The sequence below is a fragment of the Chaetura pelagica genome, unplaced genomic scaffold (genome assembly GCF_000747805.2).
Source record: "Chaetura pelagica isolate M959 unplaced genomic scaffold, ChaPel_1.0 scaffold10, whole genome shotgun sequence".
In the NCBI taxonomy this organism is placed as follows: domain Eukaryota; kingdom Metazoa; phylum Chordata; class Aves; order Apodiformes; family Apodidae; genus Chaetura; species Chaetura pelagica.
In genome coordinates this window covers 1,203,060-1,214,665 of record NW_009952263.1, presented here as the reverse complement: position 1 = coordinate 1,214,665, position 11,606 = coordinate 1,203,060, and the positions used below count along the sequence as shown (strand labels likewise).

Sequence of the window (11,606 nt, the reverse complement as noted above, 5' to 3'; positions counted from 1 at the left end):
ATAACCTATTTTTATTAATGTGATTTTTCTTTTAGCTTGTACAACAATCAAATCACTGACGTTGGAGCCAAATATGTTGCAAAGCTAATTGAAGAGTGTTCAAGCCTTGAATATGTTAAGTATGTTGGAATTTTTTTTTCCTTTTTGCAGCATCCTAATTAAGGTAAAGCAACTTGAAACAGAATGGTAGCAGGTGAAACTCCTGAATCCATAGTCTTTACTGTAATATAGTAGTAAGGAAAAGGACAGCATGAGACCTGTTCTTTACCTAAATCCAATCTGAGCACCTGAGTGAAGCTTAGCTGGTGCATGAGCTTCACTGCCCCTTGCAACTGGTGAATTCACTTGGATTTAGTACCAAGCTTCTTTATATCTCCTCTTTTACGGGTCACTAGAGTCAGGCTGTGCTGGTGTCCTAACCTCAACTCTAGAATTCCCCAAATTCACTTGGTGAGTTGTTCTTTTAAATTCCTGGAACTTTCCCAGATAAGAGTGTCTTGCCATGCACTAGTTTGACATAAAGGTAGATCATTAACCAATGGTTTAATTGTGACCATAGCAGAAAACAGAGGTAGCTACAGCAATGTCAGCTGCTGGTATGAATGCAGGAACCAGCAGCTGGGGCCTCTTGGGTTCTGGTCCTTGTTCTACCACTAATTTTCTCTGAAATCTCACACTAGCCACATCCTTCCCACTTGAAATATTTGCAGAGTTTTAAAACTCTGGGTTTAGAGCACTCTGGTTCTTACACTGCTTTTGACACAGTGCTTTGCTCATTTAACTTTCAAAAAAAAGCCTGTTGAAAAGCCTGTTCCAGTGGGAGGTGTCCCTGCCCATGCAGGGGAGTTGGAACTCGATGATCTTTAAGGTCCCTTCCAACTCCAAACATTCTGTGATTCTGTGATTGAGAGATGGTTACTTTCAGGCTGCATAGTAACCCCAGGGATTATGTTAAGATAGTGTGTATATTTGTGTGCCTGAACTCAGTCAAACAAGCCAGTTTTACTTTATGTAAATGTAGTGGGTCGAGGGGGTTTGGTTTGTTCTTTACATCCATATATATGCAATTGTGACCTATCTCTTCCTTGAAATCCAGCCATTTGATATCCCCACAGAGCCCCCAAAAAAGAAAAAGGTCTTCTGTAAAGCACCAGCCAGAGACACTCACTGCTGCATTGACCTGTGCCACTACCTGCAGCCTGTGCTCAGAACAAAAAGACTTAGCTGTGCATATCAGCTGTGGTCTTCTCTGGAGCTACACAACCAAGATCCCTGTGACAACATGAAATATGCTGCACATAATCCATGTACTCTGTAGCAACTGCTGATATTATGAACTGTATTAAAAACTAGGCAAGGGGGCCTTGTCTTGAGGATCAGCTCCAAAAGCTCATGTCTACATACTGAGCACCAAAAGCAAGATTCTCTAGTAAGACGTCTTATTCAGAGGGCTGACATGCAAAATATGTAAAACACAACACAAAATGTCTTTTAATCAAAGGTCTGATGTCTGTAGTATTTCTTTTACTCTAGGTTAATCTTTGATAACTGTAGCTGGCCTTCAGAATTAATTAGCCTTAAAGACTTGTATTGTTTTCTGAACTGGTGTCCTAACAGCTGCACAGCTCTAAGTGATGTACCTCATCAACTCGTGTTTTGTGCAGAATAGGAGCAAACAAAATAACGAGTGAAGGAGGGAAGTGCCTTGCCCAGGCCATCCAGAAGAGCAAGACCATGTTTGAAATTGGGTAAGTTCCAGTCTGGGTCTTGCAAAGCATCTGTAAATCCCTTAAGATTCTTTCTTTCATTCTTACCTTCTTTCCATCTGTCATTCCTTCCTCCCTGGAGTAGCTTTAGAACAGACCAGTGCAGAAGCACAGCCACGTTTTCCACTTGGAGGGAAAAGGAGGTTGCTTTATTGTTTTCCATTTCACATGTTTGTTTTGGGTTTGTTTTTTTTTCCCTGGTTCTGACAGAATCTTAAAGGAGAGACAAACTAACAAGAGGACAGCATGTAAAAATAGCCACTTCCCTTACAGCAACCCAGCTATTCTAGAGATAGTTGGTCATTTTTTAAAGGCTGGCTGGTTTTATGACTATTGGCAATGTACCTAGTTATTGAGTGTCATTGCTGTAATTGTCAAACCTTCTGCATTAAGTCCTGATAAAGCTGCAAGGTGGGAGAATAAGAAGAAATTCCCATTGTTCTTCTCTGTAGTCTATCCCAAACTGGAGAGTCTGCTATTATTGGAGAGAGGTCTGAATGTACTGTAAACCTTTAATCCCTGTCCTCTTTCTCAGGAGAGATGCTAGACTTCAGGGTTTGATTTTATTTTTTTCCCCCCACTGGCAAATCCCAGTTTCTCTTTCCTCTCTACAGAAGAGTGTTTTTTTCTCAGAATCTAATACTCAAATACATGGAATTAAAACATCTGTTTGGCCATTGTGAATATCACAATAACCCTGAAATATGAAAAAGTCAGATTTTTGGCCTTTAATTCTGTTGTTCTACATTGCACAGGTATAGCCAGCTGCATGCACACTTTCATGGTCATACAGCTGAGACTGCTGTGCTGCTGTACTTGCTGTAATTTCAGTGAAAGTCTCCTGTTTCCTCCTGTGGAGGAAAAAATAATTCCAAATGGATTTAGGATAGCTTGGACCGAAATGTTTAACCAGAGATATATTCAGCATTTACATAACAAACTGCACTGGGACTGAAGGGCAAGGAAATTCTGGGGCTTACTGGAAGTGGATGTGTTTAGATACCACAAAGCTCGATTGATTTTAAAAGAGCTGCCAACTAATTACCTACCAAGCTGAGTGTGGCTCTGAGTCATCAAGCCATGATCCCTCTAAAAAAACCCTTGTATCTCAGCAGAGGCGCTTTTAAGACTCACATGATATAGGGAGAATTTTCAAAGTAGTTGGTCTGCATAGAAAAGATTTGACCAGATCCTGGTATTAAATGTTGATCAAATCTCTACAGCTTTTGCCACATTACCTTCTTTTAACCCTTTGTGGTACCAAGGGTGCTTTTGCTATTGGAAATGCTATTCCTTACAAATGTGTGGCAGAGCCCAGGGTATTACCATCCCTGTGAGGCTTTGATCTTTCTCTTGGCAGCTGGTGAGAGAGGAGATTCCACTTGGGTATAATGCCTAAGGAATTGTGACCTTTTTACCAGACTATTCTGAAGCAGAGAGGGACCTTGTAGATCAGTTCACTTCAGGAAGTCACCCGTTTGGGCGTGGGGCCCTGTGCAGTTGTACATCTCGGAGGGTCTTTCCCAAGATCTGTACTTGGCACTGTGTAAAGTCAGTCTGTGCCCAACAGGTAACAGGAGAACTGCAGCAGGGGCATGAGGAGGAAGTGCTGAGCTGGGAAATGATAGGGTTTAGGGCTTGGTGTGTTTCCCATGGCTGCTCCGTTTGGGACCGCAAGGCTCCTTTACCCCGTAAGGGTATGGGGCTGTGGAGGGTCTGCCCAGTGCAGCAAAGTGATCCCAAAAGCACTCCTGCAGGCTGTTTCCTAGAGCTGCTTCTGTGCTGTGGCCTTAGGGTGCTGGTGAGTCAGTAGAGGCTGGTGGGGTGGTGTGCAGGGGTGGAACATGCCTGGCTCAGCAAGGAGGGCACCTGCCGGGTTTTTTCCCAGGCCTAAACGACTGTGGAATAATTGGGGGCAGGGGAGGGAAGGTGGGGCAGAGAGGGAAGAAAGGGAGAATGCAATGACAAGGGGCAGTAGGGCAGCACACCTGATATCTCTGGGTTTCCTCTCTTCACCAGGATGTGGGGTAATCAAGTTGGAGACGAAGGAGCAAAGGCATTTGCAGAGGCCCTGAGGAACCACCCCAGGTTAACAAACGTGAGGTAAAACACCAGAAGAGCCAGGCAGCTTGGCATAGTGCTGGTTTTCCCATCCTTCTTTGAAGGGGTGACTCTTCCCACCAAGCATTAGCCTGGAACACCATCTCGTAACATTCGCTGCAGAACCAACAGGTTCCTGGTGCAAGCAAGAAGCCAGATTGATTCAAAAGGCCCTGTGCAGCCATTAAGCAAGTTAAAAATATTGCTGGGCTGGCACCTTTTCCTCTCTCTGCACCTCCTCCCCTCAGGCTGCACAGTTACTGGCACTGGTGAAAGCACACAGTCAGTGGGTGCTATTTTGATCTGAGAGAATTACTAGTAGGATACACCAGGTGTCACAGAGCAGGGCTCCCAGCGAGCTCAGGGGTAACAGTTCCTGTTGCAAAGGTACAGTAGCTTGTACCAAAGTCACATTTAGGTGATAAAATGTTCACGTAGGGACTGGGGCTTTCTTAAAATCAAGATTTTTATCCTGTACTCCAGTGGATCCATGACACCACATACTCAGTACTAATGAGATGTTTTCTCACTCAAGTTCAGTGATTCAGCTCAAACTGCTTTCTGGAAGCCCTAGCATGGGTGAGGTTGGTAGCACAGCACGGGGAGAAGCAGGCAGCGTGGAACAGCCTATCCCCTGCCAGACTTTCAAATGCTGGCTAGGGATTTAAAGATGCATATTGTGGCTGCTGCTGCTGTTCTAGAGTTCCTCCACACAGCTGGAGCACTGGGTTCATGGGGTTTGGACTAGATCTCCAGAGGTTCCTTCCAACCCCTAACATTCTGTGAATTGTCTCCTAGTTCCACTGGCGTCCACGGTGAAGAAGCAGAAAAGGCTCCTTTGTTTCCCCACAAGGTGGCACATGGCACTAGTTTCTTTAGAAACGGTGCTGGGGATCTCTGGAGAGCTTATTGCTGCCACTTCAGATTTCAGAGCTGGTGCCTTGTCCTCCTTTCTGCGAGCAGATAGCCAGGCTTTAAAAATTAAAAGCTGAACAGGTGCAGTGACCTAGATGTGTTTCAACTTAAAAGCTGTCTGAAATAGCTATCTTCCCATAATTGCAGAATCTATCCAGACACATCAGACTTAAAAAAAAAAACCCACAACACCAACCTTTTGAACCTGAATCAGAGCTGGGTTGCACCTGGGATTCTCAAACAGGAACAAATATGCTGCATGTGCTTGCAAAAATGAGGAGTTTTGCTGACACCTGTGCAGGGTGAATTTTCCCCTCTGCAGTGTTAATGCACTTGGGTTAATTTCTCATCTTCCACTGGTTAATCTTGCTTCATGATTTGAGTTAACAGTTGGCACCAGTGGTAGCTTTTATACAAAGATTTAAGGGACAATAGTCCCTGCTGTATCAGTTTACTTTGGCATATTTGCCATTTTCAGACCCAGTCATGACAGACTAAGTGTATCTAGTTTTAGCTGAAGCTTGGAGTGACTTATGTTCACACATATTTTGCCCGACTTGATCCGTTTCTACCTTTTTTTGAGACCTTGCGTTGTTTTTAGGCTCTGGCCTGGCATTTGAGGTGGGAAATGCTTTTTGAATTCTCAAAGCCTGGAACATAACTTTAACTGGATGATATTGCCAATGTCTATTCAAAGAATGAAGGGCAGACTAAGAAATGTTTGTGGTTTGTAATGGAAAGCATGCATTGACAAACTCATCTGGCCATACCAAACAGAAGAAGAATGAGGTATTCAGCCATCTGAAGGTCTCAAAGGACAAAGTGCTGAGCTTGTACACGGACTTGGGATGACAAATACATGTAAAAACCTGTGTTCTGCTAAGCACAACTCTTTGTCCTTGTTAGAAGCCTTGATTCCCAAAATCACTGGGTGCAACTCTGCTGTTTGTCCCAAGAATCCAACTCACTGACAGCAAATCTTTATGGCCTGGATGGTAGATCTGCACCAGGCTGCAGCCTGTGAACTGTTCTCACTTGTCAAAGTCATAAGGACTTCCTGGTTTGCAAAGGACATGAGCCTTTGAAACACCCAGATGCTGAGCTGTTTGACTAGGAAACAGTTCATCTAGGATATTCACTAGTCTTGGGAAGTAGTGCTGGCTGATTCTCACACCTTTCTGTCTTCACAGTCTCGCGTTGAACAGCATCACGACAGAGGGAGGCAAAAGTATTGCTGAAGCTATGAAACACAACAACTCTGTGAGAATATTCTGGTAATTGACAGTGTGGTTTACTTCTCCTTCTCTTCACTCTGCTCCCTTCATCTTGCTTTCCCCATCTTACTTCACTTCCATCATCTGAAGTTCTTTTCCTCAGTTTTTGCATCTCTTCAGTGTTGTCTCTACCTTTTTTCCACTACACGTCATCCACCTTTCAGACACTTAAACATCATGAAAAGGGACCATTAGAACACTGGTCTGAGAAAAAAAAAAAAATCTAATGTCTTGTCTCCTTTACCTCCAAGGCTTCTCTACACTGTTGCTTTGTGTCCAGCCTTTAGAAATTGCTCAAGGTAGGAACAGTACATCCCTCTTTGGCTGTCTAAAGCAAAGTCACAGACAAGATGGAAAACAGGGGGCTGAAAACTAATAGTAACACCCTAAGTGAACATTTCTCTCCCACTTAGGTTGACTAAAAACGAGCTGGATGATGAGGCAGCAATGACTTTTGCAGAGATGCTGAAGGTCAACAAGAAACTGGTGCATTTATGGTGAGCTACATTCCACAGAGGCACAGGCTCTTTGGCAGTCACTGCATTAAAGCTTCACCTTCCAAGTCTATGTAGGTCACAGTAAGCTTTCTGTGCATGGTCTAGATGCAGCTGACTGGTTGTAGACAGTTCTTACGGAAAGTTAATAAAGCTGCTGTCTAGCATTTTGAACCTGCTCTCATACAGGGAAAAGTTTATGGTGTTTGTGTGTCCTAGTAACTTTTGAACTACTAATTGATTCCATCTCTCCTTAGGGGAACAGTACTGACCTCAAACACAGATGTTTTTTTTTAAAAAAATAGAAGCAGACAGCTAGAATAGAATAATCTTAATTTGATTCTTACTACTTATCATCATACTATGAAAGTAGCAAGCTCAACTCTTATTCTTCAGCCAAGAACCTAGATGACAGACACTTAAATGCATGTCCCATTTGCCTGATGTTTTCTACCAGGGGTAGGACTTTCACTCATGCAAGATACTCATCTATAAGACATAAATCCCCAGGAAACCCAGGATTATTTCTAGCAATCAAAAAGAAGTTAAACTTCTAAGAAAGCATATAATTGGCTGTTATAGTCCAGAGGTTCACAAGAATTTGTCTGTGGATGAGGCTGGGCAGATGTGGGCTGTGAAACAAAGAGCTGTCCATTAATGCCAACTGATCAAGAGAACATAATAAATGGCATCCCTCTGTAAGTCTACACAAAAGCTTGGCTACCCACAATCTAGCATTCCCTGTATTAATCCTAGTTCCTGTCCCTTAGGAAGTATGCCCATAGTCAGAGGTGCCAAGTAGTTGTAGCCTCTCTTGAAAGTAGTAGAAGCTCTGGTGCCCATCACTGTAAACATAAAAAAGGCAGGAGGGAGGAACAAACAACTTGATTTTGTTGTGCACAGCTGCAGATACACTTCACTGAGCAGTGTGGTTTGAATTGCTAGTAAAACTTCCCCCACCCAAAGCAGGCAAAGCAGTGTATGGCTCAGTATTGTCCAAGGGTTTCTGCCAGTAGACAAATTTATACCCTGTTGGTTATACCAGTGGATACCTCCGAAAGGTGGTGACCTGCACAGATAGTTGAACTGGAGGCAGAATTAGTCTTTTTCCAGCAGCTGAAAGAATCTACTGGATCTCTTTGCATCTTGATTCATTCACGAAGTGCAGAAAGTCCTTTAATGGCAGTACCTCCCTGCTTCCTTCCTTCCCTCCCTCCCTAAAAGAGCATCTAGTTGATTCCAGTTTTCAGCCTCATTCTGAATCCTGTGGGATTGGTGCAGCCAGTCACATGGAATGGTACAGGTATGGGGGCACACCAGGGTGGTAAAGGTAAGTATTTAATTAGGCTTGGCTGATGAGTATTTCAATACTACTGCAGATGAGGGCACTTTGTTAATTTTTAGCTGTGGGGATGGTCTGAAGGTTAATAGGAATTACCTACTGCTTCATCAGTTGTGCTACTTGAGGATCTTCTGTATAATTTTTTTCCCCTCCAGCTCAAACGAGACTTTATAGCTGTTAAAGTGGCTTCACTGGGACTTGAACCTGCTCTTAGAGTCAAATTCAATGCCTTATTTTTCAAATATTTTTCATTTTCAATAATGGTCTGAGACAGGAGGATTTGCCAATCTTTAGATCATAGCTGCTAAAACAGCAGGTCTGCACAGGTTCTCAGAATCTTTGTGCATCCCTTAGAAAGGCCTCACATTGTTCTTGATAAGAAAACACAGCTAAGAGGTCAGTCTGTCTCAAGGAGTCCACAAATACCACAGTCCCAGAGCAGCAGTAAGCGGTTCTTAGCAGAAATTTTTCAGCTAGGTCATTAAGCTCAGTATCTCCAGAGTGTAACCACATGCAAGAGTGAAAGCAAAAGTCTGAATCTCCAGGCTCTGTTCCTGAGAGTTCACGTGGGGCATTTAACCAATACCATGTACCAGCCTCACAGAGAGCAATCATAACTGTTTTCTGGTGGCAAATACCTTGACATCTAGCTGAGTAGATTGTGCAGGTGCTGTCAATTACTTTGCATGTTGGTTTGACATGAAGTTCTTTCTTTTTAGGCTTGTCCAGAATAAAATCACAGCGAAAGGAGTGAAGTACCTCAGCGAAGCTCTCAAGGAAAACACGGCTATTAAAGAAGTCTGGTAAAGATCCCTTCCTCAAAGGCTCACTTTGTAAACTAACTTTCCCTTTAAAACACTTATGGCCTAACTACTTTCCAGCCTAAAGTTTATCAGAGACAGAGGTTGTAGTTCCAGCTGTGGGCTTCAAACAGGTAAAAAGCCTCTGACGTTGAAATACTTCACTGTGTGTCATGAATGTCAGGCAGTTTTGTTAGTTCACATCTGTCTGTACCACTGATGTGCAGAACACGTGTTTGCAGAACTGGGGACCTCAATTTATAACCAAGTTTTCCTTGTCCTGATTTATACTTAGGAATGTGTTTATGCTTTTTCAGGAGCTAAATCCCCACAAGCAAGAGATGGTTACATTTAATTAGCATTACTAATTTGGTTCACAGAATTTGTGCTTGGATTTTCTTTGGGCGGTGCTCCAAGATCACTGGAAGTGCTAAGCTACAAGCAGATTAACTTTTTGAAAGATATGCTTGTTTTAGATTAGATGGGCATCACACAGTCACCCATGTGCATTGAAGGCATAAAGCCAAATACCACATTCCTTCCCTCACCTCAGGTTGCTCAGGAGTCAATAGAACTGTGCTGGTTTTAGCACTGCTGCTTTATTATTGAACATTACATTTATTTATATGTATTTGTTTTAGTGAAAGGACACTGAATTCTTGCTTAGGAAGACTATGACTCACTCTCTGACTTGTGGGTTCCCTGGAGATGTGGAAGAGATGTTTTTTTCAAAGGCTAGTGTCAGCCTTCATGTACAGAAGAGGCATCAGTTCCTACTCAAATAATTCTGAACCTTCAGACCAAAGTCTGCCTTTTGATTCTTGCGTGAATTTTCAGAGGTGGTCATTAACCCACATAATTTCCTATGTCTAAATGGTTTAATGGGTTTCAGCATTTCTGAAAGCTGCATTTACCAGGCTGCTCATTTGTAGGTGTGTAAATATCAATCTAGATTAACCTTATGGAGCTAGACTTGATATTTTTGCCTTAAGTCATTTCACATTCCCAATAATCTAGTGCTTAACAGAGTTGTCATGGAAGACACAAAATGCCCTGAAGACTATCTACATTTCTTTAAAGTAGCCCACTGCATGGTAAGAACCTTTGTCAGCTCTATGTTGCTTGCTGCAATACAAACAGCAGGGTATCCAACACTGAGTTCAGTTCAAGTGAAGTTTAGGTGTTAGGAACAAGTAGCCTTGTTCGTCCTGTGTGCAGTGGGAACAGCAGTGCTGGAGCCTGACTGAGCCCAGCTCCCAGCTCTGTGCCCTTGAGAAGCATGCAGCTCACACAGCATTGCAAAGCTGTGATCTCTGCTCCAGAAACTTGGAAAAACAGAGGATGGGCAACAGTCACTACCTAATTTCCACCTCCCTTTTATTTTTCCCCTCCAGTTTGAACGGGAACCTGATAAGCCAAGAAGAGGCCAAAGCTTTTGAAAATGAAGAACGGATCATTTGCTTTTGAATGAGGAATTTTCCCATTGTGACAAGCCTCATGTTACAAATGTTTCTCCTACACTTGGACTGGAGAGTTTATAAAGGCATAAATCTGCAGTGCTCATGGCAGGAGAGAGTTACATGATTAACTGCCTTGTAATGAACAGGCTGCACTCCCTCAGCTCCATCCCTTACCCTGCCTGCTATTCATAATCCTTCTGGTGAGTGGGAAGCTGCCTGGGTAAATAATTAATGTTTGTATGGTGCTTTGAAGATGAAATGCAAAGCCTTAACAAGTCAACTCCACTGGCAGGTGTATACATTTTGATAACTGAGTTTAGTTACTCTATACACTGATGTAAATAACCTCTAACTTATTTATATACATAAATATACACACACAAATATATGTATATATGCAAGAAGGGGTGCAAGATGCACAAACTTGACAAGTTCACAGTATTATCTGCCTCATAACTGAAAATGAACATCCATAGCTTTCCTGGAAACATAATAGTTCATGATACCAATGTTTGCAGCATGAATACCTATCTCCTTCCTAGAAAACAGGCTTTTATTCCTCCAGTGACTACAGACAGGATTGTAGACACTGCTTTGTTTTTTTAGGGTTGTGGGGGTTTTTTTGAGCAATTGATACATCAGACTCAGATTACTTTTAGTCATCTGGTGTGGTTTGTTTTTTTTTTATACAACCAGAAGTCCTCACTGCCATCACTGTAGATGTATAACACTGGCAAGTAAAGCACTTGTGCTTACCATTTCCTGAGGGCTACATAGAAACTGCTACCTCCTGTTTTCACAGTGTTTGTTCTGGGGAGAGGGGCTGGAGATAAATGTGAAATATTAATTAGCAGCCTGTTCATTGCCTTGGCTCTGGGCCTAGACACTGTGCTGGTGGCAATATACCAATATTAAGTTGCTTGGCTTCAGTGGTGAGAAAGGGCAATTGAAAATCAATTGCACCAGGTAGAAATCCCTTCTCCCAGCAACATGTAAGCACAGACAGGGACTGAGATTTGCTTGGAAAGCTTTTATTTAGTGCTTGAATTAGTGGCAAAAGGAAGGCCAGGGACAGATAGCAATTATAAGGAAAAGCATGGTAGGACTAGCAAGAAAACATTATCCCCCTCAAAATGATTAGCATTTAGAGAGTGTAACCATTAAGTGCCCTTAAAAGAAACCAGTTTGCAAAAGAGTGGGGAATTTGATTATTGCTTGAGCGTGTGTGTGTGCAAATCAGGCCATACTTTATAAGAGTAAACTCAAATTTTATCCCCCAGTATGTACAAGGAACCTAAAATGGAAGAAGTGTGATCCATTTTCCTTCCTTCTCCTGTGTTAGCACCCCTAGAAAAACTTTGAGAAACATTTCTCCAGTGCTGAGGAACACAAAAAACCTTGGTAGGCTGGAAGAGTCACCAGTTAAAATGCCAGACCCATGAACCTTCACCTTCC

General features: G+C 42.7%; 1 protein-coding gene across 1 annotated transcript in view; it reads left to right on the top strand.

Annotated features, from left to right (window-relative positions):
- The window catches only part of NOD1 (nucleotide-binding oligomerization domain containing 1), an 18,912-nt gene extending 8,653 nt beyond the window's left edge, over window positions 1-10,259 (top strand). The window contains exons 5-11 of the mRNA XM_010007490.1: window positions 36-119; window positions 1,665-1,748; window positions 3,786-3,869; window positions 5,972-6,055; window positions 6,469-6,552; window positions 8,611-8,694; window positions 10,086-10,259. Coding sequence (XP_010005792.1) covers window positions 36-119; window positions 1,665-1,748; window positions 3,786-3,869; window positions 5,972-6,055; window positions 6,469-6,552; window positions 8,611-8,694; window positions 10,086-10,158 — 577 coding nt within the window. The 3' untranslated portion in view covers window positions 10,159-10,259. The remainder of the gene's footprint in view (window positions 1-35; window positions 120-1,664; window positions 1,749-3,785; window positions 3,870-5,971; window positions 6,056-6,468; window positions 6,553-8,610; window positions 8,695-10,085) is intronic.
- The last annotated feature ends 1,347 nt before the right edge of the window (window positions 10,260-11,606 follow it).